The 27,822-nt window shown below is 40.8% G+C and overlaps 1 protein-coding gene and 1 long non-coding RNA gene across 7 annotated transcripts in view; both read left to right on the top strand.

Moving 5' to 3' along the window:
• PFKFB4 (6-phosphofructo-2-kinase/fructose-2,6-biphosphatase 4) overlaps positions 1-27,822 on the top strand; it is a 68,199-nt gene that overhangs the window by 34,677 nt on the left and 5,700 nt on the right. For 2 of the 6 annotated variants that reach the window (XR_014522416.1, XR_014522417.1), the window contains exons 2-14: positions 4,729-4,845; positions 6,267-6,363; positions 6,752-6,818; positions 8,113-8,187; positions 9,480-9,536; positions 10,828-10,949; positions 12,162-12,369; positions 13,056-13,202; positions 14,438-14,542; positions 16,554-16,683; positions 17,980-18,042; positions 19,549-19,613; positions 24,957-27,774. Coding sequence is in view for 4 of the 6 variants with exons in the window: in XM_083489012.1 (XP_083345138.1) it covers positions 4,729-4,845; positions 6,267-6,363; positions 6,752-6,818; positions 8,113-8,187; positions 9,480-9,536; positions 10,828-10,949; positions 12,162-12,369; positions 13,056-13,202; positions 14,438-14,542; positions 16,554-16,683; positions 17,980-18,042; positions 19,549-19,613; positions 24,957-25,016 (1,313 nt within the window). In the remaining 2 variants the exon portion in view is untranslated. The remainder of the gene's footprint in view (positions 1-4,728; positions 4,846-6,266; positions 6,364-6,751; positions 6,819-8,112; positions 8,188-9,479; positions 9,537-10,827; positions 10,950-12,161; positions 12,370-13,055; positions 13,203-14,437; positions 14,543-16,553; positions 16,684-17,979; positions 18,043-19,548; positions 19,614-24,956; positions 27,775-27,822) is intronic. The other 4 variants (XM_083489012.1, XM_083489010.1, XM_083489013.1 and 1 more) reach the window with 2 other exon arrangements.
• LOC310700117 lies at positions 19,890-23,959 on the top strand. The gene is made up of 2 exons (XR_014522430.1): positions 19,890-23,316; positions 23,491-23,959. It is a non-coding gene; the product is annotated as an uncharacterized lncRNA (long non-coding RNA).

The following is a 27,822-nucleotide window of genomic DNA, read 5'->3' as shown; positions in this document are numbered from 1 at the left end:
GGGAGCCTGTGACTCCATTTGTTGGACTGCAACTCCCACCGGCTCCAGTCACCACAGTGCATGATCAAGGATGATGTAGGCCTGCAACATCTGAGAAGAGGACAGGTTCTTCCTTTCTGTCCTAAGGAGACTGGCGCATGAACAAATAGCAGATATGCCACTTCAGACCTTTGGTCCATCTAGCCCCGTATGGTTCTCAAGCAGGGACATCAACTGCTTCCTGATACTTTCAGCTGGAGGTGTTGGGTATTGAAACTGGACCCTTCTGCAGGCATGTGCTCTGCCACCAGACTTTGGCCCCTCTCTATAGCAGTAGTGCAGGACTGTCAAACATTTATCATAGTGGATGTCTCTAAACATTGGGAAAACAATTGTCCAGGCCTTCCCTCATGTGAAAATGGATGTGCAGAGAGAGAGAGAGTTCCGGTTGTGATGGTTATCTTTGTCCTTGTCATGGAACAGGCTGATGAAAGTAAAGAGGAATGCACAAGGTTACTATTTCCACAGTAGCTGAGTAAAAGAGCTCAATTAAAAATAGATGACTGACCCATAAATGTTTTTGCACTGTTTGACACTCAGTACAAAAGTTGGTACTATTGAAGCCTGGGCAAAAAAAGAGACAAGGACTGAAGGGAAGTATAGGCTTAATGGTAAGTCTTTACGGCTGGCTTTGCTACAGAGATGGGGAACCTATTTCCTTCCAGACAATATACATGAAGTGCTTTCAACGTCCTAGAGAAACACTTCGTGTAGTAGAAAAAGACAAAGTATTATTTAGCATTCTGTCCTTGAGGTTGTTGTCTCAACGCAACAGTGCCCCAAGCTGACCACAAGTAAGCAAGAGTAAAACTGCTAAAGGGAAAGTTTTGTGGTTGTTGTGCTGCATTTCAGTAATTGCTGGCTATCTCCCTGGGGGGGAAGAGTGTTGTGTGCACTGGGATAACAGGTTTATTTCTCTAGCTCTTTGGCAAGTTGTTTAATCTGATGTGAACAAGGACCTTGTCATTTAGTGACTGGCTAATTGAACAGGATGGGTTCAAAGGCAGATAAATGCAAGCTTCCAGTGCCAGTTAATAAGAAGCTGATTAAACGCTTTAGCTTTTGAAAGTATGAAAGTGTTTGTTGTTGTCATTGATAAAGTCCGTGGACTATTAAACTTTGGAATGTTTTTCTAGAACACAGGTTCTCATTACTTTTACAACAACATATTAAAATTCAGTTTATTACTCCACTCAAGTAATGGTCATCATATCATAGTTCTAATGCAGGCTGTAGAAATACAAAGAGACGCATAAGGTTAAACCAAACCATGGCTTAGTGCAAACAAGCAAAGGTGCAGGTTTCTGGACTGAATATTGCAGCTGCCTCACTCCTGTCCTGGTACTGCTGCTGCCCTGGAGGCTGAGCCCAGGGGCTGACTTAGTATTACATTGAACCCATACTCATGGTTTGTCTTGCTCTAACAAACCAGAAGTTGTAACCAATGTTTGTTCTTGGTTTACTGCTCATAGCTGGCCTGGGGGGTGACAAACTATAAGTCTGGGTACATACACAACACTTAAGACAAGCCATGGCTTAGATGCCAGCTTCAGTGTTTACTCTGGGAGGCCTATCTAACGATGCCTTATGAGGAATGGCTAAGGGAGCTGGGCATGTTTAGCCTGGAGAAGAGGAGGTTAAGGGGTGATATGATAGCCATGTTCAAATATATAAAAGGATGTCATATAGAGGAGGGAGAAAGGTTGTTTTCTGCTGCTCCAGAGAAGCAGACACGGAGCAATGGATCCAAAAAATTTTTTTAATACATGTTTGATTGGGTGTTTACAATAAAAATATTGGTACCATATTTTAGTTTTCAAAGCACTCTACTTTTTATTGTTAAATTCTTTAACATATTGTGTCTATCCTTAACATATACTTTGAGGCTTCAAAGCACATACATTTCAGTAATACAGTGATACCTCGGGTTACATATGCTTCAGGTTACATACGCTTCAGGTTACAGACTGCGCTAACCCAGAAATAGTGCTTCAGGTTAAGAACTTTGCTTCAGGATGAGAACAGAAATTGGCAGCAGCAGGAGGCCCCATTAGCTAAAGTGGTGCTTCAGGTTAAGAACAGTTTCAGGTTAAGTATGGACCTCCGGAACGAATTAAGTACTTAACCCGAGGTACCACTGTACTTGAGCGTCAGCCAGGTGCAAAAAAAAATGGCACCCAGACTTTTTGAGGTGCTTTCAAATGAAGAATCTTTGGGTGTAAAATGTTCCCTGTTAATTTCAAACCCTGCTCTTAAGTGCAGAGTTCCTCCCCCCTTGGAATAAAAGACATGGTCCTAGTGAAAGTCTTGTGCCTGCTTTAGATACTCAGTGGTTACATTCTGGCAGCTTTGAACATGCAGGCTTCTGTAACCATGGTTTCACACCTAGACGTCACCTAGTTAATCCAATATTTTTATTCCCATTTCATTTTGTGATAAGCTCCTATTGCCTTTTCCCCAGTCATATGTGCCTTGTGTAATCCTTAGTTGATTTCTGGTTGCTCAAAGCACCCCCACCCGCCCGCACATTGCACTGAATGCATTCTGTTTCTCGGTTCATCATATTCTTGCTTCTATATCAGCCACTCGGCCAAAAGGGAGTCTGCAGGCATCACTGATCACCTGGTTGTCGGGTCTTGCTTAGCCTCTTGCAAAGCATTGTGGGTAATAGTAGTATCTTGAAAGGGGCTTCTCAAGGCCAGACAGTCAGGTTATGTCGGGGGATTGGCTGTCGTGAGAGGTGGGGGGGACGTGATAGCCAGACCCAGTTCACTCACCTCTGATATGAAGAATAGTTGCAGTACGTAGTGGCTTTTTTATTGAGAATAGTTTGTACAACTTTCTAGCATGGAGTTTTCTTCAGGCAGCTAAGTTCTAGTGTGTCTGATGTTTTCATTGATGGATCTTAAATCAGAATTAGGCCAAATTCCTTATCTCTCAGAATGGATAACAAAGGTAGAAAATTATGTATTGTTTGCCACAAACATTGGCAACTTCATTTCCCCCCATTTTCTAGCTAATAAAAGAGAGAGCAAATGCTATATTTGCACTGTTCGAGCTTGAACCCGAAATAGTCTGATTTTGTATATTTTCCTCCCCCTTTCCCTTGTTGAGAATAAATCTTAGCTTTTTTTCCTTACTTATCAACAAAATCGCATATACTTTTCATAGAATTTCTTACTGTGCTCAGCTAACTAGGGTTGCCATATTTCAAAAAGTGAAAAATTGGACACAAAAGTGGTTGGACTTTTTTTTCCTTTTCTTTTTTGCAAACCTGCTATATTTTAAGGAAAGCTGTTTTTAATGAAAACTGCCGACATGGGTTGCCATACGTCTGGATTTTCCCAGCTAGTTTTCGCCTGGACATTGCTTCCGACTGCAGTACTCCAGGTATGTCCTGGAAATTCCAGATGTATGGCAACCCTAGCATTGGCTGCAATGCTGAACTTGGTCTGAAGGACATTTTAAGCATAGCTAACTGCATATTGTCTTGTGGCCATCATTCTTTGTAAGTAAGTAGAGCTGCGGAGGTGATGGCACTTGAGTAATATCAAAAGAGTGTTCGAAAACATGCTTCTACTAGCTCACCTTTGTGGAGCCCGAGGGAGGCTGCCCAGCATTTTCTGACTACAGTTGAACAGCTCCTTCCAGGACCTCTTACGGTATAAAGTAGTGTGCTTTCTTCTGTGTTTTCCTTGCACTCAGTCAACAAAAGTACTTAGTGAGGGAGACTAAAATGGGACTGATAAACCAGTGCTTCTTAGCCTGTTTAGGGACACGATGTGTCTTTCACATGTTTGTTCCTTCTTGTTTTTGTTTCTCAACACATGCTTCTGTTGTCACATACTAAAATTATTTGAAAAGACTGTTGCACAACATTTCAGGCACTTTCCTAAGCGAGTGGTTGACACATGGATATAGCGTTGCACATTGTTTGTTTTGTAATTTTGAATTCCTTTCAGAAGTTCTAAAGTTAGATTGCTTGCACTGAATTTGCCCTTAGCAAAGGGCTTGTTAATGTAATCAGAGATGCTGAAATTTGCTTTAGAATTTCAGCTGGTGGTTGTTTCTCAGTAACCCTCTTTTCAAGTTAGCCATAACAGTGTGTTTGACCTTTTTGCTGTATTTGGAACACTCTGTGATTATTTTGAATGCTGAAAATGCTGAAAAATACTGTTTATGTCAGGAAGAGAGATATATGTTCACTTAGGCCAATTAGCACAGGCTAGGGACTCCTGAAAGAATAATAACTGTATTGGTTGCAAACAAAAGTTTTTAAGTGGATTAAATCCATTTATCAGTGCTGCTGCCTGTTTTCTACCCTGCTTTTATAGGATTGAGAAAAACTGAAAAGATGACTCAAGGGGAAACCTTTGGCTTTGCAGAAATTTAAGAATAAACATATAGAACTGATAGCAAGGATTAGGAATGTGTTAGATTTCTAAGCATCTCTTCTGATAAAAGTAAAATGTAGCTTTGTACAGTTCATCCAGTTAGGCAGGCTTTTTTTGCTGGGAAAACATCAAGAGTTGTGTCAACCAAAAAATCCAAAAACCAAAACAAAACCACAGTGGGAACGACAGTATGTTCACATCCTGTCCAAAAAAACACAGCTGTTTCCTAAATGGACTTAATTGTAACCCGAACTTCTACTTGGCATGATTACCAAGTATATATCTTTATTTTCAGTATGTATGACCAACTGCCCTACGCTGATTGTTATGGTTGGGCTCCCAGCAAGAGGGAAGACCTACATCTCAAAGAAATTGACACGCTACTTAAACTGGATTGGAGTACCCACAAAAGGTGATTGCTTTTTTCTTCGTATGGTACAGATTTTGTTGGGAGTAGGTTGCTTAAAATTATTTTGTTAACTTTAATATTATGATTATTTTTTATAGTGCTATCTGGGTGCACGACACTTTGGGACACACCTGGGCAAACCATGTTCATCTCTTGACTAATTCCCCTGTGGCCCCCAGCTGATTCTCTCCTCTCTCCCCCCCCCATTGAGCTGGTTGACATTGGGAACAGCTGAGGAGTGCAGCAATTGGTGTGTTCTTCAGATGTTTCCAGCACTAAAAAGCTGGGCAGTGGGAGGATATGATGAATCCCTGAAATCCCATCAAGTGCTTTCTTCCCCCTTCCCAATTGTCCAGTTGATTGGTGCTGGGAAGATCTGAGGAGTCTCCTGATTGGACCACTTGCAGAGGGCATAGCGTGATAATCAACATGTTAGTTTGAGAAGGGAAAGGAATGAGTTATTTTCATATAACCCAAGGGCATCCATGCAAAAGCATAAAACCCAAATGTGTTTCATCAGCAAACAGTTTCATCTGTTCTGTTTTTATTTTCCTTAAATTTTGAACTTGTCATGCAGCCCAGTCTTATGATGACCATTGAGGGAAGGGGGAACTTCCCTCTCATTAGTACGGCTTGTCATATGGCTGTGTTGCTTAAAATCAGCCTGGCGGTTTATGTATTACTATCTAAAGTTGAGTGTTGCTGTTTTGTTCTTAGATGAACATTATATTGACAAGAATCTAGAAAGTTACTGAGGTTGCTAGGAATTGTTACCGTTTGCTACAGGTCAGCAAGTGTTACGTATTTTATTACTTTGTGGATCCAAAGGTTGCCATACCTGAAGGCTGATTCATACACTCCCAAGTCACAATATTATCCAAACCAGGATACAAGTTGTTTTAGAAAAACAGAACATTATTTACTGTTTTCTTCTGCAAACTCATTCTGAGTAAAGGCAGCCAGGCTTCAACTAAACTACCAAGACCTTGTGTCAACGCATTGGTCTACACGCGAAGCCTTTCATACAGTGGGAATCCTGAGGGTTGTGAATCATGCAGCCTACAGGTGTTAGCCTATGAGACTCGCAACATGAGGCTGTTCTCACAGGGCTTGCTCCTAGGTATGCACACAGGGCTGCAACCTAATACAAGGGGAAGCAAGAACTAACATGCATTATCTAGTTGCACTCCTTACAAAACCCTGTAAGGTCAATCTGTATTATTGCCTTCCTATATTGTACATGATTTGAAGCAGAGTGGTTGTAGCCACCTGTTGAGTACATGGCACAGGTGAGATTGAAACCGGGGTGGGGGTAGGGTTCCTGATTCGTAGGATCAGGATTGATGCTATGCTGGCTCATCTATACATCATAGGAGAAAGCAGATGTTGTTAAAGCCAAGTTTCTTGATTTTTTTTCCATGCAGAATTTAATGTTGGTCAGTATCGGCGAGACTTGGTAAAAACATACAAGTCTTTTGAGTTCTTCCTGCCAGACAATGAAGAAGGCCTGAAAATCCGAAAGTAAGTTTGTAATGTGTCTTTTTCCTTTTGCTTCACAGTGTTGCTTTGATCTGCAGGAATGTTTTGTGTTTTCAGCATTTGAGGCAGCTGCTACCAGCTCTTATCAATTCAAGGAAAGGGACCCTACAATGGCTCAAATTATTGACCAGCCCTAAGGGTTGCATTCCTCATACAGATTATAATCTTAGTACTACTATACTAGCTTTATGGTCTGAAAGAAAATGTTTAACTTGTTTCTACATTTTTAAAGTGTGTGTCTTGGATGTAAAATAGGTTAATTGATTCCGAAATTTTGTATTTTGCTTTTAAGCATGCTGTAAGTGCCATGTATATTTAATGATGCAATTTTTTCGGGAATATAATTGTTATATTATCCCTTCTTTTAAAGACAGTGTGCCTTAGCAGCACTGAATGATGTTCGGCGATACCTTTGTGAAGAAAATGGGCATGTGGCAGTAAGTGTTTCTCTCACCCCTTTGCAAAAAACAACAACACCCCAAACCATTAACTAGCTGCATTTTCTGACATTAGTTACTGACACCACCGTTCTAAATGCAAAATTAATATTGCAATATTGTTCAGACCAGTGGGGGTTTAATTATTGATTCCATACTAGATGGAGATTAGGATGACATGTTTATGAATTATAATGGAAAGGTGGGGGGGGGGGAGAGACCAAGTTAGGACCATGAACCTCTTCTCATAAATTCTGCTTTAGGAAGTATCTCTCCTGTTTGAAATATGATGTTAAGTTTCTGGTGCAGTAAATGTTCAACAGAATTTGCAGTGTTTCCATTTTTCTCCTCTTCTTGCTTTTTGAATTCCAGGGAGATGTCTAGTGTACAGTTTGTGCTGCATAGAGTTTGTGATGTTGACATAGACCTTGCATGATTTTTCTAAGAACAGAAAGAAATGATAACCCAGTAGCCATCCTTGACCTTCATTCATGCAGTTGATTTCCCCCCCTTCCTGTTGATGAACTTGTGCCTTTTGCTACTTACTGGTTTCCTTATTTTAATCTTTAAAATTGCCCCTCAGCTTTCTAGCCTGTAATGTTTGTTTGCATGGTTTTGTTGAAAAAGCTTCTTGAAAGCATGTTGTGGTGTTACACAAGGACAATGATGAAATGTGTGGGAAGGCATAGTTTACCAGGAAAGAAGAATTCCCCACATATTTCATACGTACCATTGTTCATTGTTCAGAAATGATCGGTTCCAGTCCACTTACATAATCCAGCTCTCAAATTCTATGAATCAAACCTTAGTCAAACCCACTGGAAGTTCTTAATTGTCTAGTCATTTGTGACATTTGTGATCTGGCAAATGACCTGAACTGTGAGGACTAAATGATAAACCTGATTTGATGTCTCAGTATATACTTGTGTTTAGTGGTACAAAATTGTTGAGTTTATTGCACAAAACAACAAAAAGCGAGCATGAATTTTTTGGGGGAAGGGATACCAAATTTGGGGGTTTGCACTGGGCTATTTGGACTGCCTCCTATCCTTGTTCCATGAAGTGAACCAAGAATAAACTTTGTACCTCTGTGTTTAAACATGTATGCTTCACAGAGCCAGTAACATGAATTTGCTATGTGCCTGTATTTCATTTCTACAGGTACATGTAAAAGGTTTGGTGGGGAAAGAGTAGTTTGTGACAAATCTGTTCCCTTTGGTTGCTGTTACATGAGATCTACTCCTTCCGGGTTGTAGCTTTCTATTTTCTAATATAGCATTTATTTTTCCTTTAGGTTTTTGATGCCACAAACACAACAAGGGAACGCAGAGAAACCATCTATAAGTTTGGGGAGGAAAATGGGTATAAGGTGAGTTAAGAGCCAAGATGTTTGAAATGGCTCGAATGGGGGAGTACAGACTGATGCTTTGTTCTCAATACACGATAGTTAAGCGATGGCATTGACTGGAACTTCATGTGATATTTTCCAGTAGCAGTCTTGTGGAATAAGTATCGCCTCCATTAAACCATACTAATTGCAGCTCCTAATGTGTAATCAGTCGCCCTGTTTGCTGATAATGGGTCCTACTGTGCTAATGGTTACTGCCACTGAGTGGGAGACAGGATTCTGAGACCCTGTTCTAGGATTTCAGACAGTGGGCTGGAATAAACTGTCTTTCTCCTTAGCATATCATAGTTGTCTTATTAGCATTTAACTCCCTTGGCAATACAGCTTCTCTGTGGGTGGATTGCTTTATGGGGGAGCATGCAGTTGCAATGCAGGTGGCGGGATGAAACTGCAGGGCTGCCTTCCCAACACAGGCACCTCTTCTCCTTACCTAGACAGAGCTGGATGGAGGTGGTAATGGGGTTGGGGCTGTGCGACACCCACCCACCCCACTCGTGGTGCTTCCACTGGTCTTCTGCTTTGTCCAGTGAAGCAACAATGATGCCACTATTCCAAAGGGCATCTCTATGACTCTGCCTCACCCCACACACCACTACTGGGGCGTGTATTCTTTGTTCATCCTCCCAAAGATACCTTGCATAGAGTTCAACTCAAAAGCATCTGTGTTTGTTAACAGTTTGTAATACTGCAGCTAAGTATTCTGTATTAATACTTTTATTTGCTGGTAGGAACGGCCTGTTTATACACCTCTTATTCTACTTTCTGGGTCTGTTTTGTCTTTGCTGCTGGCAAATCAACAGTGCTGCTTCTTCACCACAGCAGACTTCACTGACAGAGAAGTAGTATGGTGTGCCAACACCCCAGGCTTCTACTTTGTGTTGCAATTTTGGAAAGAAGCTGTACTTTTTGATCAGAGGTTATGTCAGGCTACAGTAAGGCTTTGCTACTGTGCCGTAGGCTCTAAGCCAGTGTGCCGCCTGACTCCCTTTCAATGACTCGCCCTCTTAATTTGCAACTGCTTCATTAACACTATGCTGTTTGGAGGTGCCCAAAAGTACCAGGGGAAATGCATAAAGTGTGATCTCTGATGGGATGTTCAGCAGAAGGCGTATTTAAAGGCAAAACATAGTTTGTAAGACTAAATATGCTGCTGCCTATACAAGCCTGCATTTGCAGTATTAGTCACTGGATCTGTTCTAACCCTTTCCCTCTTTTGTCACTTCCATAATTGTTTGTTCCTGTTTGTCTCAAAGACTTTCTTTGTGGAGTCAGTATGTGTTGATCCAGAAGTCATTGCTGCAAATATTGTGGTGAGTATCAACTTCTGCTTTAAAAGAAGGAAAAGGTTTTATGTCTCAATATAATTTCCAAAATCAGTCACATGGTACAGCTGCTTCCTTTTACCCTTCTCCATTTTACCTACTTTTATACAATCCTTTGGATTTATGGATTGCACACAATCTGTTTCTGCAGTTTTCTGTTGAAGATTGCAATTGAAGGCATTTGGCCCACAATGCTTCCTGCATTCTGCTTCATGGCAAATCTTGCACATCGTTAGATGCAAGGCTTTGTCAGAATTGCTTTGAACAAAAGCTCTTGCAATGTCCACTCCAGTTTCTTCACAATCATTATATTTTTTAAAAAAGGAAGTTTCAATATATGTTTTATTTGAAAAAAACCTAAATTACAAGCAGGCAACCATTTTTTCCTTGCAATACAGGTTACACGTGATGTTTGCTGTTGTGCAAATTTGTTATCTTAGCTTCTATTAGACCGTATCGGAGCACTGGTCCATCCAGCTAAGTATTATCCACACTGACAGGCAGCCTGTCCCCAAGGTTCCCAACAAAAGTCTTTCCCTGTCCTACCTGGTGATGCCAGGGATTGAACCTGGTCTGTTCTGCAGAAGAGCAGCCTGCTTGATCAGGCCAGTGGGCTATCTAGTCTAGCATTCGGTTATCACTGTGGTCAAGCAAATGCCTGCAGGAAACCTGCAAGCAGGATCTAAGCTCATTAGCACTCTCCACATCTGTGGTGTCTGGTATTCAGAAGCATACTGCCTCTTGACAGTGGAAGTCAAACATGGCGGTCAGTGTTTGTAGCCATGATCGCCTCTATGAATTTGTCTAATCCTCTCTTAAGGATGACGACCAGCACTGCCTCTTGTAGGAACAGATTCCATAGTTTAACTATCTTCTGTGTGAAGAAATACTTCCTTTTGTCTCACCTGAGTCTTCTGACATCAGTAACATTGGATGTTGCAGCCTTCTGGTGTTATGAGAGAGGGAGAAGAACTTTTGTTTATTCACTTCCTCCACACTATATGCATACACTTTGTACACTTCTATCATGTCACTCCTGACTTCTCTTTTTCTAAACTGAAAACCCTTAAATTTTATTGTATATTGTTAACTGCTGATTTTATTTATGTTTTGTAAAAAGAATTCGATAACTTAACACTGACTTTTATTGATGCTTTAATTTTATGTAAACTGCTTAGAAGAGGTTTTTTTAATAGATAAGCGGTATACAAATTTCATTAAATAAGCAAGGGTATTTTTTTTAAATAAAAAAGAATCCCATACTTTCTTTCTCAACCAGCAAGTGAAGCTGGGAAGTCCTGATTATGTTGACTGTGGTAGCGATGAAGCTGCAGAAGACTTCATGAAAAGAATTGAGTGTTACAAGAATTCATACGAGACACTAGATGAAAATCTAGACAAGTAAGTCGCCACAAGTCTCCGTGATGCTTCGTTTACCTTCAGAATCTTAATTCTGCCTATGTGTGGCTTAATTCTCACTGGTGTGATTAAATCTATGCCTATTTGAGATTTTCCGCTTCAGATTGCAGGTGGGGCTCACTCCATTTGAATTCTCATCCATGCCTTAAAAAATCATTAGTTGTACTTGGAATACTAGGAGGGGAAAATAATCTAGTTTCTTCTGGACATTTTAGTTTTCTACATGTAGGGATATATTTTTCCATGGGGAGGCACTCAGTTATAGGAGCCCAGTTCTGCGGTCTTAAAGTGCTGCCAAGACACAGGTTTATCCCCTCACTGGAACAAAAAATTAGAGAGACAGCCACCTTCTAACAACCTTATGCTTACCATGGAAAGTCACCTATGTCCTGTTGGTCCAGATTGTGGAGATCACACAATAATAATGATTTTACACACCCACACCCACACCCCTATTGCTGTCTAGCGGCAACAGGAAGCATTCCTCAGTATCAGGAAAAATATACAAAGTGCCCATACCACACTTACTATCATTTCACCGAAATTGCTTAGAAGTTGCTTGCACAGTTGCCCAATAACCTTCTTTCTAGGTGGGTTAGAACCTTTAAAAAAAGAAAAGAATGAATGAATGAAAACTCGAGAGAGTTTTGGGTACCAGTGAATGCCTTCACATTTGCCATGGTGCCTGTGGCTGCTTGGTGGGCAAACTATGCCCTAATAGAAGTAAAATTTACACACACACACACACACACACACACACTTTCAATGAGGATTGGGGATGCTAAATGGGCACAGAATGCTGACTGACTGTTGAAGGATGGGGAATTATTATTTATTATTATTTATTACATTTCTATACCGCCTATACCCGCTGGTATCTCCTGCAAAAGGGCATGGCTGCCTGACTATCTCCACCACTATAACCAGGGACACCATATGTTGCTGCTGGTCCTGCTTGCCTTAACTAATGGCAAGTTATCGGGATTGGATAGTTCTTCCCATTATGTTAGGGTATAATTGTGCACTACCCAACTTTCCCTTGCTAGTTGTTCTGGGGAAGTTGTTTCCATCATATTCTAGCACAAGGTAAAAACAACCCCTTATTTGTGATCTGGTGCCTTTGGAGGAGATAAATGAAGCACTGGTTTGAATATTGTAGTTTTCACATATAGTTTTGTCTCTTACCGTGAATAGGGATCTTTCTTATATTAAAATAATGGATGTTGGACGGAGTTACCTCGTGAACCGAGTAATGGACCACATTCAGAGTCGGATTGTTTACTACCTCATGAATATCCACGTAACTCCTCGCTCCATCTACCTCTGTCGGCATGGTGAAAGTGAACTCAATCTAAAGGGAAGAATAGGAGGAGACACCGGGCTGTCTCATAGAGGGAAAAAGGTAGGGTTTGTAATCTCTAATGTAGGGATTCTTTTTCAACCAATTTATATCTAGACCAGCTTTTCCCTACAGGTGCCTCTTTTGGACTATTATTTCCATCAGCTCCAGCCAGGACAATCATGATGGCTGGGGCTGATGGGAATTGTAACCCAAAGCTCCTGGAGGAAGACACCAGGTTTGGAAGGGCTGACCCCAGACTGTATTTTAAAATTTAATTTTAACTGGTTAAACTTGTTATGTGAGCAGGATTCCCCCTGGCTGCCTCCATCCTTCTGTAGCCCCCTGTATCCTGTGAAAAACCACTACTCAAAGTCAGAAGACCCTCAAGAATGGTGTCCAATGTGACAATAGAAGTGCAGGGGACGGGGGGGGGGGCGCAGTGAGAAGGGAAGACTGGTATAGATTAGGGAATGTCCCACTCCTTTTGCACAAGTGGGAAGTGTATTGTAGTTGGAGAAGTGCTCAATTGGATCCAAGCTAAAGAATAGCATAGAAAAGTTGAATATCTGTTGTGGCCCTCATTTCACAGGCCAACAGACTTTGTTTTGTTGAAGGCATACACGGAACCTTTTTGAAAGACACCATTACCTCACGGTTAGAGAATTAGGTCCTATTGGCATCTAACTCGACTGGAGTGCTTCAGCTGCAATTTCCTCATGACATTATTATTTGACGTGCTTTTACAGTTTGCCAAGAGTTTGGCACAGTTCATTAACGAGCAAAACAGCAAAGATCTGAAAGTATGGACGAGCCAGATGAAAAGGACCATTCAGACTGCAGAGGCTTTGGGAGTGCCTTACGAACAGTGGAAAGTTCTGAATGAAATAGATGCGGTAAGATCATCTCATGGTCACATCTGAAACGGTTTTGAATTTGTATGATGGAAAGAGACTTACTTTATGATGCATTAGTAGGAGTTCTCCTGTGTGTGTTAGATTGCAAGTCTGCAGGTACTTGTTTTCATAATTTATAGGTTGAATGGCACCTAGCTATGTATATGCATTATAAAACAGTGTTGTATTTGTCATCATTATTAGGATTAGAAAGTAATAATGATTAGATTCATGTTAGTCCACCATCCTTGAGAAGTCCTTCAAGCCTTTACAGTGGTACCTCTGGTTGTGAACGCTTCTGGTTGCACACGTTCCGGGTTACGAGCAACGCTAACCCGGAAGTAGCTGCTCCTGGTTGTGACCTTTGCCCCAGGATGTGAGCGAAAATCGTGCGCCGGGAGACGCCATTACTGAAAGCGTGCCTCAGGATAAGAACGGTTTCTGGTTACGAACGGATTCAGTTCGTAACCAGAGGTACCACTGTATCTCACTTTGGTACTGAGCTTTATTAGTTCAATTAGATCTGCATTGTATTTCTCATTGAAGCATCACTCAACTTACTTCAGGGTATTTTTAAGTGAAATCATTGATCGGCTCACACCCTCAAAGTTCTAAATGAAGAACACCATGCTCCCCATCCTGCAATTCAAAATGCATTGGGAGTGTGCGGTGAGGAAAATGTGCAGAGTGTGTGATTATCTGTATTATCTCCAGCAAAAAAAGAAGGAAAGGGAGATGAAAATAGTTTGTCTTCTCTTCTTGCAGCTTTTGCCGCGAGGATAGCTGGCAGGACTGTATAGATTGTACAAGTAACCCAAGCACTTGCTTCAGGTAGCAAGACGCTTAAGACAGCGTGGCAGTGAAGTCGCAGTAAAACCCAGAATTTTTGCAACACCATAAACGTGTGTTATACAATGTGCACCTTCGGGGGGGGGGATGTCACAAGCACTGTTTAAATGTATATTACGTTGTAAACTCCAGTGCCCTTATGGAATTGGTAGTAGTTGTAATAGTAATAAAAATACTTCCATAGTTCTTTTTGAAAATCCAGACCACTTACTTGTAGTGCTTTCTACAACCTAGGTAACATAAGTCAATACTTTTATTCCCATATAGTACAGTAGGTGGGTGTCTGATGTTGAGAGTGTTTTATGTCAGATGAACAACCTCTATAAACAGCCCAGTCTTTTAACCATAAACCTACACTAATTCTCATGTTTTCGTTGTTTCCCTAGGGAGTCTGTGAAGAAATGACATATGAAGAAATTCAGGAACATTATCCGTTAGAATTTGCTTTGAGAGACCAGGACAAATACAGATATAGATATCCTAAGGGGGAGGTACGCTATTTTGTTATATTTTCTCTTCTTGGATGCGAAGTGTGTAAGGATACCTAGCAGCAAATGGGATGCTAAGTGCAATGTTTAAAGGGGGGGGGAGCTTTTGAGGCAAAGAGGAAAAGCGATTTTTTCATATTAGCTCTACAAATGTCTTTCGGCAGATTTCCCCCCATAATATCTATCTCTATCTCAAGTTCTCACTTGTATACACATGTGTTAAACATAGCAGTTTGTTTTATGTTCATTGTGGTATACCTTTTTGTTTCAAAGGGTTGTTTTTTTTTTTTTTGGTAAAACTGAAATACCTTTTTAACCATTCAAAGTTGTAGGCAGTGGGGATGAAAATATTGAGCTGGGCCCACCACCTTTCATGTATTTCTTGAATGTATGGAGAAATAATTTCTGAGGGGAGCTAAAATAAACTAATACGGTTGAAGCAGTTAATTCTGCATCAGGTGGTCCAGTCTTCTACATACTTGCATTAGAGGTCAAGCGTTAAGCTGTGCTTGGAACAGCTGTTCCAATATTTGTAATATGTGCAACATGCCTTATTGTTAGCTGAGTGTTCCACCTCCCATGAGTTGGCTGTGTGATCACCAGAACAGTCCTGGATCCCAGGTGGCCATTATTTGTAGCACATTGAAGCAGCCGTGTCATAATAGAGAAAGCTTTCTAGAGTTGTTTGCTAACCTTTCAGAAAAAAGAAATGGGTTTTTTGTTTGCATTAGCGGCCGTGCACCCATGCTTAATGGCTAATCTTTGGTGTTCTTAGCTGTAATTTGTTCATGCATTCATAGAAGTAGCAAAGGTGAATTACTGACTAAGTGTTTCAGGGTGGTTAGTCCCCAAGAAGTGCTAGTTTTTATTAATATTTACAAAGTAAACATATTACAAAATGAGTCATTAGATCAAATCTTGATATCTAACAACTTAATTAAACATGTTCTGAGTCCAATTTACAAACTGGCAGCAAATTTAGATACCTTGGGTAATTTGTATAAATCAGGTAATTTGTATTAATCAAAATGGGAAAAAGGTTTAATAAAGATAATCCTTTCAGCATGGGATTAGCTGTTTGCCTTGTACACAACAATGAAAGAGAATTTCTATAGACAGATGTTCAGGTACTATTTGATACCACAAATATGTACAAACAGAGGTAAATGTTGAAGGTTTAACTAATACGGTGAATATGTATCATATTTTTGGTCATACCCCCAGATCAAGTGATAATTGGGTTTTCATCATAAGGGAAATAACAAAATTACAGTGGTGCCTCGCAGGACGAAATTAATTCGTTCTGCGAGTTTTTTCGTCTTGTGAATTTTTCGTCTTGCGAAGCACGGTTTCCCATAGGAATGCGGTTTTAAGAAAAAGGAAACAAACTTGCAAGACGTTTTCGTCTTGCGAAGCAAGCCCATTGGGAAATTCGTCTTGCGAAGCAACTCAAAAAACCAAAAACTCTTTCGTCTTGCGAGTTTTTCGTCTTGCGAGCCATTCGTCTTGCGAGGTACCACTGTACTGTTTTTGATTTGCAGTGGACCTACTGGTTATCTTATTAGGTTTATAAAAGGCAAACTATTATGGAGATCTTTAACAGCAGCAGGACTCTGTCGGTCACAAAATGGATAAACCTTCCTTTATATAGAAGACTCTGGTGCTTGAGAGCATTCAATATGGCTTACTCAGTTAAGCTTACAAACATGATGGAAATCAGAGAAGGGAGACAGCAAAGCTACAGATTTATTAAGTAGAGCTTTTTAAATGAAATGATATAAAATGGGAATGATTAAGTATATGATACAGCTTAACCACACTCACTTTGGTACTGATTTCTGTGATGGTGCATTCTTTCAAGATAAATTGGTTTAAATTTAGTGTTTTGTCTTGTACGTGTGTATGCACACTTATCTGCAGAACATCTTATTATGTTTTGTCTATAATGGACAGCTCTTTGTTTGCTCTGTGTATACAGTCAAGAGGTTGATTATATTGTTGATTTCTCCCCCAGTCATACGAAGATCTTGTTCAAAGGTTGGAGCCAGTGATTATGGAGTTGGAAAGGCAGGAAAATGTGCTTGTAATCTGTCACCAAGCTGTTATGCGCTGTCTGCTTGCTTACTTTCTGGACAAGCCTGCAGGTAATTATATTTGCCTTAACATGGAGAATTTTCACCTTGGTCAATCAGTAACAATTTCGTCCAACAATTATTTCATGCGCATCTTAAATGAGCAGGAAAAGTGCTGCTCTTCATGACTCATGCCAGACTTACATTTTCGCCTGTGCATGGGTCAAATGCTTCTTTAATCAACACTTGCTTTTCTGGGGTATCAGGGCTGCTTTTGTGAACCTCCTATGCTCTAAGATCATCAAGGGAAGACACTCTCTGGGTTTTTCAGCCTTTTGTGGTCAGGGCAGGGGAGATCTGTTCCACCCCATCCCTGTCCCATAATGGTGCTCCACCTGTGGAATACCCTCCTTAAATCTGTGTTCGTGAAGCCTGTAGTTAGGAGCTTTTATTCAGGAGTTTAAATTCTGGGTACTTTTTATTATGGCAACTTCTAGAATTTTGGATATCTGAGTTCTCAAAGGATTTGTTGCAAAGAGACAGCATGGTTCTTTATCATGCCTGTTTGTTTTTATGATGGAAGTCTCTGCAGTTTTCTTTGAGATAGGATAAAACTTTATTGAATAAATAAATAAATAAGGGATCCCCAACCTTTTGGGCTCAGGGGAACATTTGGAAATCTAAGAAGCTATCACAGGCACCACAAAATTCTTCAGTTTCACAGAAGAAGAAGAAGAAAACAATCTGATGATCAAAAGGGCAAATAACACAAATTGCCCCATGGACAAAACAAGCAGGAAATACCGTCTGAAAAACAAGCAATGCCCCCCCCCCCCGCCACAAGCAAGCAAGCAGCAGCAGCAGCAAGATATACACACTGAGAGACAATTAAACAAAACGCAAGTGGTGGCAGAAGCCCTTTATTTCTTTTCTTTTCTGTTGTGTTTTGGGGACGGGGCACAGGAAGGTCAGACGCCATCCTCTGAGAGCCCCCCCCCACTCTTTTCTTTCTCTTCCAATGAAGAATGCATATGTGGGGCCAGAGGCCTTCTGGGAAACAAAAAGGAAGCAGGCAGAGCAGCTGGAGACCTACACATCTCTTCCTTTGCAGCACAACCACTGCTAAATGTGGTTTTTGAGAGAGAGGGAGAGATTTCAAGAAAAGCTGTATTCCCCACCCCCCCAAAAAAAAATTGTGAGTGGCTTGGAGCCCCAGTAGACACAAAGTAAAATGTCTAGGGGTACTATGGCAAGTGCAGGTGCTTTGTTGGGGACCAGTTCCATTGCTGCACTAACATGGTTAGTGGTTTGGAAGAGGGGCATTTCTGTTACTCTCTATTAAGTTTATTTTCTCTCCATCTGTTTTAGAACAACTGCCTTATCTCAAGTGCCCACTGCATACTGTCTTAAAGCTAACCCCAGTGGCTTATGGTAAGCTGTTCAAAATGTATTCTATCAATCTATTTGTATTTCAGCTATTAACTGTACAGCGGACACTCAGGTTGCGAACGTGATCCGTGCAGGAGGCACGTTCGCAACCCGCAGTATTCACAACCTGCAGTGGCGTGTCTGCGCACGCGCGGGTTGCGATTCAGCGCTTCTGCGCATGCGTGACCGCCAAAACCCGGAAGTAACCCGTTCTGGTACTTCTGGGTTTCGGCGCGCCCATAACCCGAAAAAATGCAACCTGAAGCGTCTGTAACCCGAGGTATGACTGTAATTATTAAAGAAAACATCACATTTGTCGATGGCAGATATCCAATAGTTTAAAGTTATTTGTATATCAAAAGGAATTGTTCAGTTTTTAAAATAAAGTTACCAGAAAGTCCATGACAGTGTTTCATAGAACCATCCTACGCATGCCTACTCAGATGTAAGCCCCGTTGAATTCAGAGAGATTTACTCTCCCATTAGTGTGCATAGGGTTGCACATTGCAAATTGTAAATGTGCAGGTCATCATTGGGATTTGATTGCTTAGTTAATCATCCTGTTAAAATTAAAATTTATTATTTTTGTCTCTGTTCTTCCTGAGTCTTCAGATTGGGGCAGGCTAGGAATTTACATGAAACAGATTGGCAATAAAATGTAGTGTGGTTGTGTTAAGGATGCCAGCAAGCCATGCTCTCTTTGGGGAAACACAATTCCATGTCCCTCCCTCCCAAATTTCAGTCTTCCCCTGCCTAGCAGACAAGTCAGCATTCTAGGTCCTGTCCTCATTGGGCTGTTTGAGGGAGATTTCCCCATTGTTTTGTGTGGTTTTTCTCTGTACCTGTACGAACCCTGCTGCTACCACCTCCTTGTGTGTAGATGATGCCATTTTGACTAAAGGGTATACACTAGGGCATTGAGTTTAATATTGGTGTGTGAAGGATAAAAATTAGAACTCATGCTGATGATGTATTTGTAAGTTGATGGCACTGTTGTGTGTGAAATGCTTCCCCTGTGAACTGATTTAATCTTAAGTATTATCTTCCGTTTCCTTTTCCCCAATATAAAATTTCTGAAGTGGCATAAGCTTTGGCTTACTTTTCCTTTTCTGATCTCAAGCCTGAGAGAGTTTGAATCCTGAATTTTGAAATTCTAGCTGGTTCAACTAAAGTACATTGGTTACCATTCACTGTGTTCTTGTTCTTTGTAGCCGGATTGGAGCACTCTTTTAATATGTGGTTGTTCTTTTAAGAAACAGAAGTCTGTAGTGACATCTAGTGTCCAAAATAAATTGTGAATTGCAAATTCATTTTGTATCTTAATGCTTTTGTATCTTAACTCATACTCTTGAGTAGATCCATTAGTTTCAATGGGCTTAAGTTAGTCATTACTGACTTTTAAAGTATTATCATTCCCAATGTGGAGATGGAAACAAGAACTGATTTTACAGTGATGGCGGCTCCCAAAACGAGGAAGACAAACATCTAAAAGTTTCCTTCTTTTTACAGGTTGCAAGGTGGAATCTATATTTCTGAATGTTGAAGCTGTAAATACGCACAGAGACAAACCACAGGTAGGTGTCTTCTGCTGTCACAAATGTGAATTTGGAACTCTGCAGGAGGAATGGTGGTGGTGATAGAGACTGGTTTAAAGTTGAATAACTGGGAAAAAGAAATAAAGAAATAAAAGCAGGGAAAGAGTTAAGCACCCTCTCCTGCCCCAGTTTTCCATTCCTAAAGGATATTGTAGGTACCTGTGCTTTGATATCTAGCTTCACCTTTGGAGTAGAGGTTTGTACACAACCAAGTGTGTAAGTGTGTGTGTATATTATATTATATTATATTATCATATCATATCATATCATATCATATCATATCATATCATATCATATCATATCATATTAGTGACAAAGTATGCTGCTATTCTCTCATATTTAATGCCCTGCAGGCATGTTACCGCAACCTTTGTTGCAGCCCCTTCTTCTTTTCCCTACCCTTTTTCTTGCATTATGCCTTATTTAGGCCATCCTATTTTCACACATTATTGAAGCAGCCTCGTTAATGCCAGATACCCAAATTGTGTGGGTGCTTCTCCATGGCTAGCTGCCTGTGTGGGTGTGAAGCAGAGCTCGGACCAATTTTCTTCGTACTTTGGTTTTGTTTGATTTTGACTTTACGCTTTGCTCTTCATTTTAGAAGGAAGCCTCCCACTGAATTCTCTGGCATGCTGAAAGTTGGGATGACTGTACTTAATAAGAGGCTACTAGCTGCGTGGGGAGGTGTCTACATGATTTGCCAATCAAGAGAGCCATGTATCCCACCCCCCACCCCCGTCTCTCATGTATGCACTAGGCCTGGGTGATGAATCAATACATTGGCCAGGACTGTTTTGAGGGCCAGAGAGCGATGGTGCCTTCATCTTGGTGATATATCGCTGGTGAAACCCTTGCCGCTCCTGAGTCAGGATAACAATAATGTGCTGGTCATGCCTCTTGATGTTATTGGATTCAAGTATGACAAAATGGTGCATATTTATAGCCCAAGTTATGAGGTCAAACAAAAGTATAACCTGCACAGGATAAATGGCCTGCTCAAATACGAAGTCGGGCCTCTTATATCTTGTTGCTCTTACATGTGTGGGTTTGGTGAACGTTAGAATAAAAATCAAGGACTATGTATAATGCATTGCAAGATATATTTATGTAGACTGAACCAATGGTAATTATTCTGGAAGTTTTTGAACAAGTCCCTTGAGAAACAGTAACCAAAGTGAGCTAGTATAGTGTCATTGGTTTGAATGGCCTGGGGTGATGATAGGATTGTAAGCTCCCAAACATGTCATTATTTCTACTAGCGAATTAGCACACAAATGCCTAATTATATACCATTAAAAATAGAGGAAAATGTGCTATGTTTGCTCCTTTGTGATGCTGGAAAATGACCAGATCTTCATTATATACCTATTTTTTGTGATGTCATTACCTTCTGCACATGGTCTCTGACTTATTGGCATCACTTGAGGAGAAATAGAACAAGAGGTCATGTGCAGTGGCGCATACAACAGTCATTTAATTTGAGCATTTTTTAAAATGGAGCTTGTAGTGGATTTTGGAACTTCAGGGAAATGCTCTGCAAAACAAAGGAAATTGTTTTATTCTCTGACAACTCATCATCTTCATGCCTGCTTCACTTGTGTTTCATGGAATCTTCTCTCCTTCATGACAACATTATGACACTCTTTAACTGCACAGTGCTTTCATAATACAGCGTATGTCATCTGAGTGAATTTGGCAGCTAATTATACGACTCCACTTCGGGGAAATAACAGTGCCTCAATTGTGACAGTCTGTGTAGCCTTGTATTCAGGTGATGTTATGGTGAGCAGTGATGCAGAGCAGACAGCAAGCTGTTCAATGAAAGCCCTAAAAACTGCCACAGTTAGGCATTGTGCTGCAGTTGTGCCGCCACCCAATTGTTTGCTTAACTCAATACAGTATTTTCATTGCGTTAAGTCGCTCTGTTGGATCTGAATGCTGTGTGTTTTTAGCAGCTTTAACAGTGTTGCCTTACTCTTTTGATCAAGGAGTGTTTCGCAAATGACTCATCCATGGCCACTTGGTTGGTAGGCAGCTGTTAACGGCTTCTATTTAAACTGTGTGTGAATAAAAAGGTGAGAGAGAAGCTTTTCTGGGCATGCTGAAGCGTTTAAGAAGCACTCATTCTGTAAAATGTGCAAGTCCTTGAAAGGCAACCATGTGTTTCTTTGTTTGTTTGTTTGGGTTGGTTGATGCAGCGGCACAATACCAGCATTCAGTTCTGATCTGGCTTCATGGTGCATAATTGTGTGAAACTGCAGGAAGAACAGAACCTGGATGAAAACATTAGAATATATTTTTGAGATTTAGGATTGGTTTCTGTCAGCTGCTCAGTGTCTCATAGGTTTGGGTAGCAGGGTCTCTGGCTCGTTGTAAATGAACATCTTTTGGTGACTGTAGGTATCCTCTTGACAGTGATAAGATTGTCCTTTAGGATTGAGCAGTAACTCTATTTTTAGTGATGTTTCATGGGAGATTTTTTACCATGTTCTTGCCATCATATTCTTGATTATGGCAAAATGATACTGGATATCAAATGAATCAAAACGGCCACTAAGACATTTTTCCAAGGCTGCCTACAATTTTAGCCAGCCTTGGCTGCCAAATTCCTGTTTTACAATGTTTGGATACTGAAAGTAAGTAGGTATTGTTAGCTCTGCAGTTTTGGGTAGCAGGTTTAACGATGTTTTGTCACAATAAGAATACAAGCCGGCCATATACATGTCTTCCAATATTACTAGCCAGCCTGTGTACACACACAGGGGTGCAGTTCCCTACTCACATAGTTGGGAGTAAATCCCATAGAACACAGTTTCACCTGTTTCTTACTAAACAGGTATAGGATTGATTGCCCATAAAAGCAAGCCTGAGAGTAAAGAACTATGGTAATGCCAGCACGTTCCAGGAACTCTCTTTATTGTGACTTATTTTGGGGTTAGTCTGAAAGTTTGTTTGGGCCATGGATGAGAGCCAGGAGGCTGAGAGGTGTTGTAGAAGGTGAATATGCTGTCTGTAAATATTTATTAGTAATTTCTGTTAACTGTTTCATATGAGGGTCCCCCCTTTCTGTAGACTGCTTAAAGATCTTTTTATATATTCAGCGGTAAGGAAGTGCTCTAAAGGAAATGAATAAATAAAATGTGCTGCTTATTTTTTCCGCCTTACCCTTCCTGGTTATCAGTGGAGAGAAAGGAGAGAGACGTGAAAAGTAGTGATGATATTCATTAGCCGCAGCAGACAGTTCCTCTGATTAGATACTCATTTGGGCTAGTGAGTGAATAAGAGAGAGAGTGTGCCCTCATCCAGGTGGTGGCCTGGTCCTCATTTCTCCCGCTCCACTTTCTGCTTCTCAGCCATGTTTGTTGTTTTTCTGTTTTGCATTAATCAGGACTGTTATGGCGAGCACAGGTAGTGTTATCCCAGAGGGAAACTTTTCCTTCTTCTTCTTTATCCACAATTGAAGAGTTCCCAAGTTCCCAGGGTGGGTTCAGGCACTGCTAGCATAAGCCTAAAGCAAGGGAGATTGACATGTTGTTGGACTACAAGTTGCATCATCCCTGACCATTGGCTGTCCTGGCTGGGGCTGATGGGATTTGGAGTCCAACAGCCTCTGGAGGGCAGTGCATTGACAACCCCTGCCTTAAAGGTGCTGAGAAGGCAACGGATAGTGTTCTGTTCTTCCGTCGTTTGTTCTGAACCCATTTGTTCGGAAGTTTCTAGTACCCAAGTTCACAGCATTTTGTGCTCCTGAGACATAAATACTGCTGCTGCAGTTGCACTGGCACAACCATGATGCAGTGCTGGCACAGACCCATGATGCTTCATCAGTGAATTGACCTTAGAGTTCTGTCTTCAGCTGTTCCTGCTGTGCTGATAAACTTCAGAACGTGAAGGCACAACTTGTGACATTTCAGAAGTCTGAAAGGGGCCAATGAAAGGAAATGGTTTCCAGGGCTGAGGGGGCGGAAGAGGAGGCAAGGCTCCAAGGCCCATTAGAGCTTCTTCTAAGAACATCAGAAGAGCTTTCTGGATCAGGATAATGGCTCATCTCGTCTAGTATCCAGTTCCCACAGTGGCTGACCAGATGCCTGCGGGAGACCAGCAAGCAGGATTCGATCACTCTCCCCTCCCGTGCTTTCCAACAACTGTCATTCAGAAGCTTTGCTGCTTCCAGTTGCGGAGGCAGAGAATAGCCATCATGGCTAGCCACCATTAACAGTCCTCTCCTCTGTGAAGTTGTTCAATCTTGTCCTTCCTCACAATGAGCAGAAACATTATAATAATTTATTATTTATACCCTGCCCATCTGGCTGAGTTGTTTTTTTGTTGTTTTTTTTTTTTTTAAAAAAGCTCATGTACTTATTCTGTGTAACTTAAGGAAGAGAGCAGTCTCTTAATGGTCACAGGATTTGATCTAATTTTGTGCCAGATACTCAGTTATTGGTAAGTTCTCCATATAATTTGAGGGCTGTAGTTACAGCTTCATGACTGAAAGACATGGAAATGTATGCTATCCTAGACAGTAGGAACTCTCTATTTTCCGTCCATAAGACGCCCCCATGTATAAGACGCCCCCTATTTTTGGGGACTCAGATTTAAGAAAATGGGGGGGAGATGTATCGGTGGATAAGACACCCCCTAATTTTTGACATTATTTTTAAGGGAAAAACCCTAGTCTTATACATGGAAAAATACAGTAATATACAGGGGCTAATGTCACAATATGACTAAAATTATTCCAGTAGAACCTATGCACCAGGACACATAGGAATGTAGGAAGCTGTGTTATACTGACTCGGCCATTGGTCCATCTAGTTCAGTATTGTCTGTATTCAGTGAGTGACTCCATGTTTTCAGATAGGAGCTTTTTCTCCAGCTCTGCTTGCAGATGTCAAGAGATGCTCTACCAATGAGCTATGGCCCTTCTCCTGGCACCCAACCCCCTCCCAATTGTTCACTTCTATTTAATGGTATCTGGCTGATAAGACTTGCTTTTTGCAGTATGAATGTGCTATGCATAATGTAATGAATCACAAGCTTTTAAATATAGTTATATAGTTGAGATACTCTAAACATAAGCAGTTTCTGTGTGTGTGTGTGTTTTGAGGAGAGCTGCCAGCACTTAGCCTGTGGTCCACAGAATTATTAAACGCAGTCTATAAAGAAGGCAATTCCACTGTCTCTGGTTTAAAAAAAGCTTTATTGCTCTAGATACGTGACTATATTTGTTAATTTAACAAGCTCGGCTGTTTAGTTGTGAAGAAAGCTGACTGGCCATGTTGCATGATAAACATTTTCCTCTGTATTTTTATTATTACACAGAATGTAGACATTTCAAGACCTCCCGAGGAAGCCCTTGTAACTGTCCCTGCTCACCAGTGAAGCCCGTGTCCTGATCAGCTATGAAACGTGTGGTGCTTCTTTTCATCATATTATATTAAAATTATTTCAATTGTTCCAATCACTTTGGAATCATCCACAGATAATATCAGTTTTTGTGTAGCTCGTGGCTTTTAGAAATCAAACAATCAAATCTTATGGTCCCCTACCCCCTGGATTGGAACTAATTGGCTGAGCCATCTGATTACTGGCTTCTCTGATGTAACACTTGATCAATTGGTGATTGCTAATTTTAAACCTGATGTTTTATGTCCGTTAAGGCTTGATCAAATCCTGTTGGGAGATAATATGGGGCAGTTGTCTATTAATGAGTATTTTTATTTTCTCTTGAGTGATTGGATTGTTTTACATAGAGGAGCATAATTAATAGTCTTTCTACAGTTAGTTTCACAGCTAGTGAATAGTATCGGCAATGTAGATAGTCTGCTAATTCATAGAACCATAGAATTCTATGACTGTTTAATAGTAGCTTCTGGGAAATAGTGTTCTTGCCCCTGTCTTTGTGGAAGATGTATTTCTGTGATTTCAAAAAAAGGTCTGCAAAATTTATTATGGGATTAATTGATCATTTAAAGTTTAATTTGTACTTCTAATTACTTTGACAGCTAATTTTTAAAAGCTAATTTAAAAATATTGTTAGTTTTTAAAAACAACAACTGCAGGTGGTGTTAAGACTCTTTTAAACACCCATTAAAAAGAGGCCTTTCTCTTTTTGTTCACATGAGAAGGAATGCCTCTTCTAAGAAGTTGCCTGCTATAACTAAACTAAACATTTTATAAGAAAAAAAGAAATATGCTTCTTGCTTCAAGACTCTTTTATTCTATTCAGATGCAATTTCTGGAAATGGCATGAATTTTAGTGAATAGATTCAATCAGTCAACTAAGGTGTTTTTAATAGGGTGGCAGCCCTAATTTATAATTTATATGAAAAGGACTCATAGTAGTAATGTCTTAATTTGTTTTCTTTATAAAGTAGAATCATAGAAATATATTTCTTCTACAGTTTGGCAAACGGAGGCAAACTGTTATTTCTTACTCCTGTGAAGTTGCTAGACATTACTAATACCAGGGTAAACATGCATTTGAAACACTTCTGGATAGAACCACTGTCAATATGGAGTAAAGAAATGGCACTTGTGGAAAGGAATAATACACAACTACTCCTTTCCCTGTTGCTTCTCCATTCTAGGCTGTAGATGGTGCAAAGTTGGGCTGCTGAGGGGTGTGGCCTGGGGGAGAGAGGGTATGTTGCTGAGGAGGAAGAGGAGAGTCCTGAGACCCAGACAGAGAAGCCCCCCAGGCCTGAAGTTCCCAACCCCTGACATAAATTTACCTCCTCGGAGATTCGAAAGCAGCTTGCGGGGGGGGGGGCGGTTCTGAGAAGAAACATTCTAGTGCACACAATGGCATTTGTGCCTCAAGATGATGCTGTAAAATTCCAAAAGGAAAAAGGTGGAGCTTCCCCATATGTCGAGATGGGCCAGTAAACTGCAGTCCTTAAAAAATAAATACAGTGGTACCTCGGGTTAAGTACATAATTCGTTCCAGAGGTTCGTTCTTAACCTGAAACTGTTCTTAACCTGAAGCACCACTTCAGCTAATGGGGCCTCCCACTGCTGCCGCACCGCTGGAGCATGATTTCTGTTCTCATCCTGAAGCAAAGTTCTTAACCTGAGGTACTATTTCTGGGTTAGCAGAGTCTGTAACCTGAAGCGTATGTAACCTGAAGTGTATGTAACCCGAGGTACCACTGTAAATCATTTCATACTTCCTGACAGCCAAATAATTCCCAGGGTGATTCACAAAACCAAACCAAAGCAGTGTAGCTGCTGCTAACTTACATACTCTAAATTTGACACTTGAATCCTGCATTGCCACATATAAACAAAACTATTATAGGGGCCAGAGATGTTGCCAGGAACAGCCTCTCCCCCAACAGAGGCACTTGCTTTGTTCAACCGATTTTCACTAGACTAACTTCATGTTGGGGGTTGGGGCTGGAGAATCAGCTTCGGTGGTGCTTATGGTTACATTGCTTAGATCAGGAGTGGCCAACCCATCAGCTAAGAGGTTTGATGGCTTCTTATTTGAAACGTTTTTGGCAATTTCTCTCCTCTTCCCGCGTCAGCAGAACAAAGAAAACCAATGGCATCAGCATCACAGTGAATAAATAAAATGAATTTGTGTGAATTTTGAGTGGCGGAAGTGGGACTTTGAGGGAAAACAATCAGCTAAAAGTATATAAAAGAAAATACAAATAGAATGAATTGGGGAAGGAAAGAAATGGGTTGGCTTAAATGGAAAGATAATAAAAGGGATTAATTTCCTTCTTTGGCCTTAGCCCAGTTTACCATTCTTTTCACAGCGTTGGGCATGGGTCAGTGCAGCCCTTGACCAGAAAACATTAGCCCCCCTCCCCAGCTTAAATCCAGGAGTTTTAGTTTTGTAAGATCAATATCACAATTATGGTGATATCTCGTGGCAAAGTAAGGGAAAGGAGCACATATCCTTGTGAATCTCTAGGAGGTCTTGCATTTGAGAACTGAAGGAAAAGATCCTAGATACTGGATTTTTTGTTCTTCAGGACTGGTTAAGATTTCTGTATCTGTGTATCTTGGATTCCAGTAAGATGTTTAACTGATGTTAATCTCAAAGGCCAGGTGCAAGACTGTAACACCCTACAGTGCTTTGATTAGGGATCTCATGTCTTTCCTGGATAATAGTCAAGGTCAGGCATAGGCAATTCCCATCATCCCTGACCACTGATCCTGTTAGCTAGGGATGATG

The sequence above is a fragment of the Podarcis liolepis genome (assembly GCF_965112155.1).
Source record: "Podarcis liolepis genome assembly, chromosome: 2".
Lineage (NCBI taxonomy): Eukaryota > Metazoa > Chordata > Lepidosauria > Squamata > Lacertidae > Podarcis > Podarcis liolepis.
The sequence above is the reverse complement of the archived record's forward strand: the minus strand, read 5'-3'. Positions and strand labels throughout refer to the sequence as shown.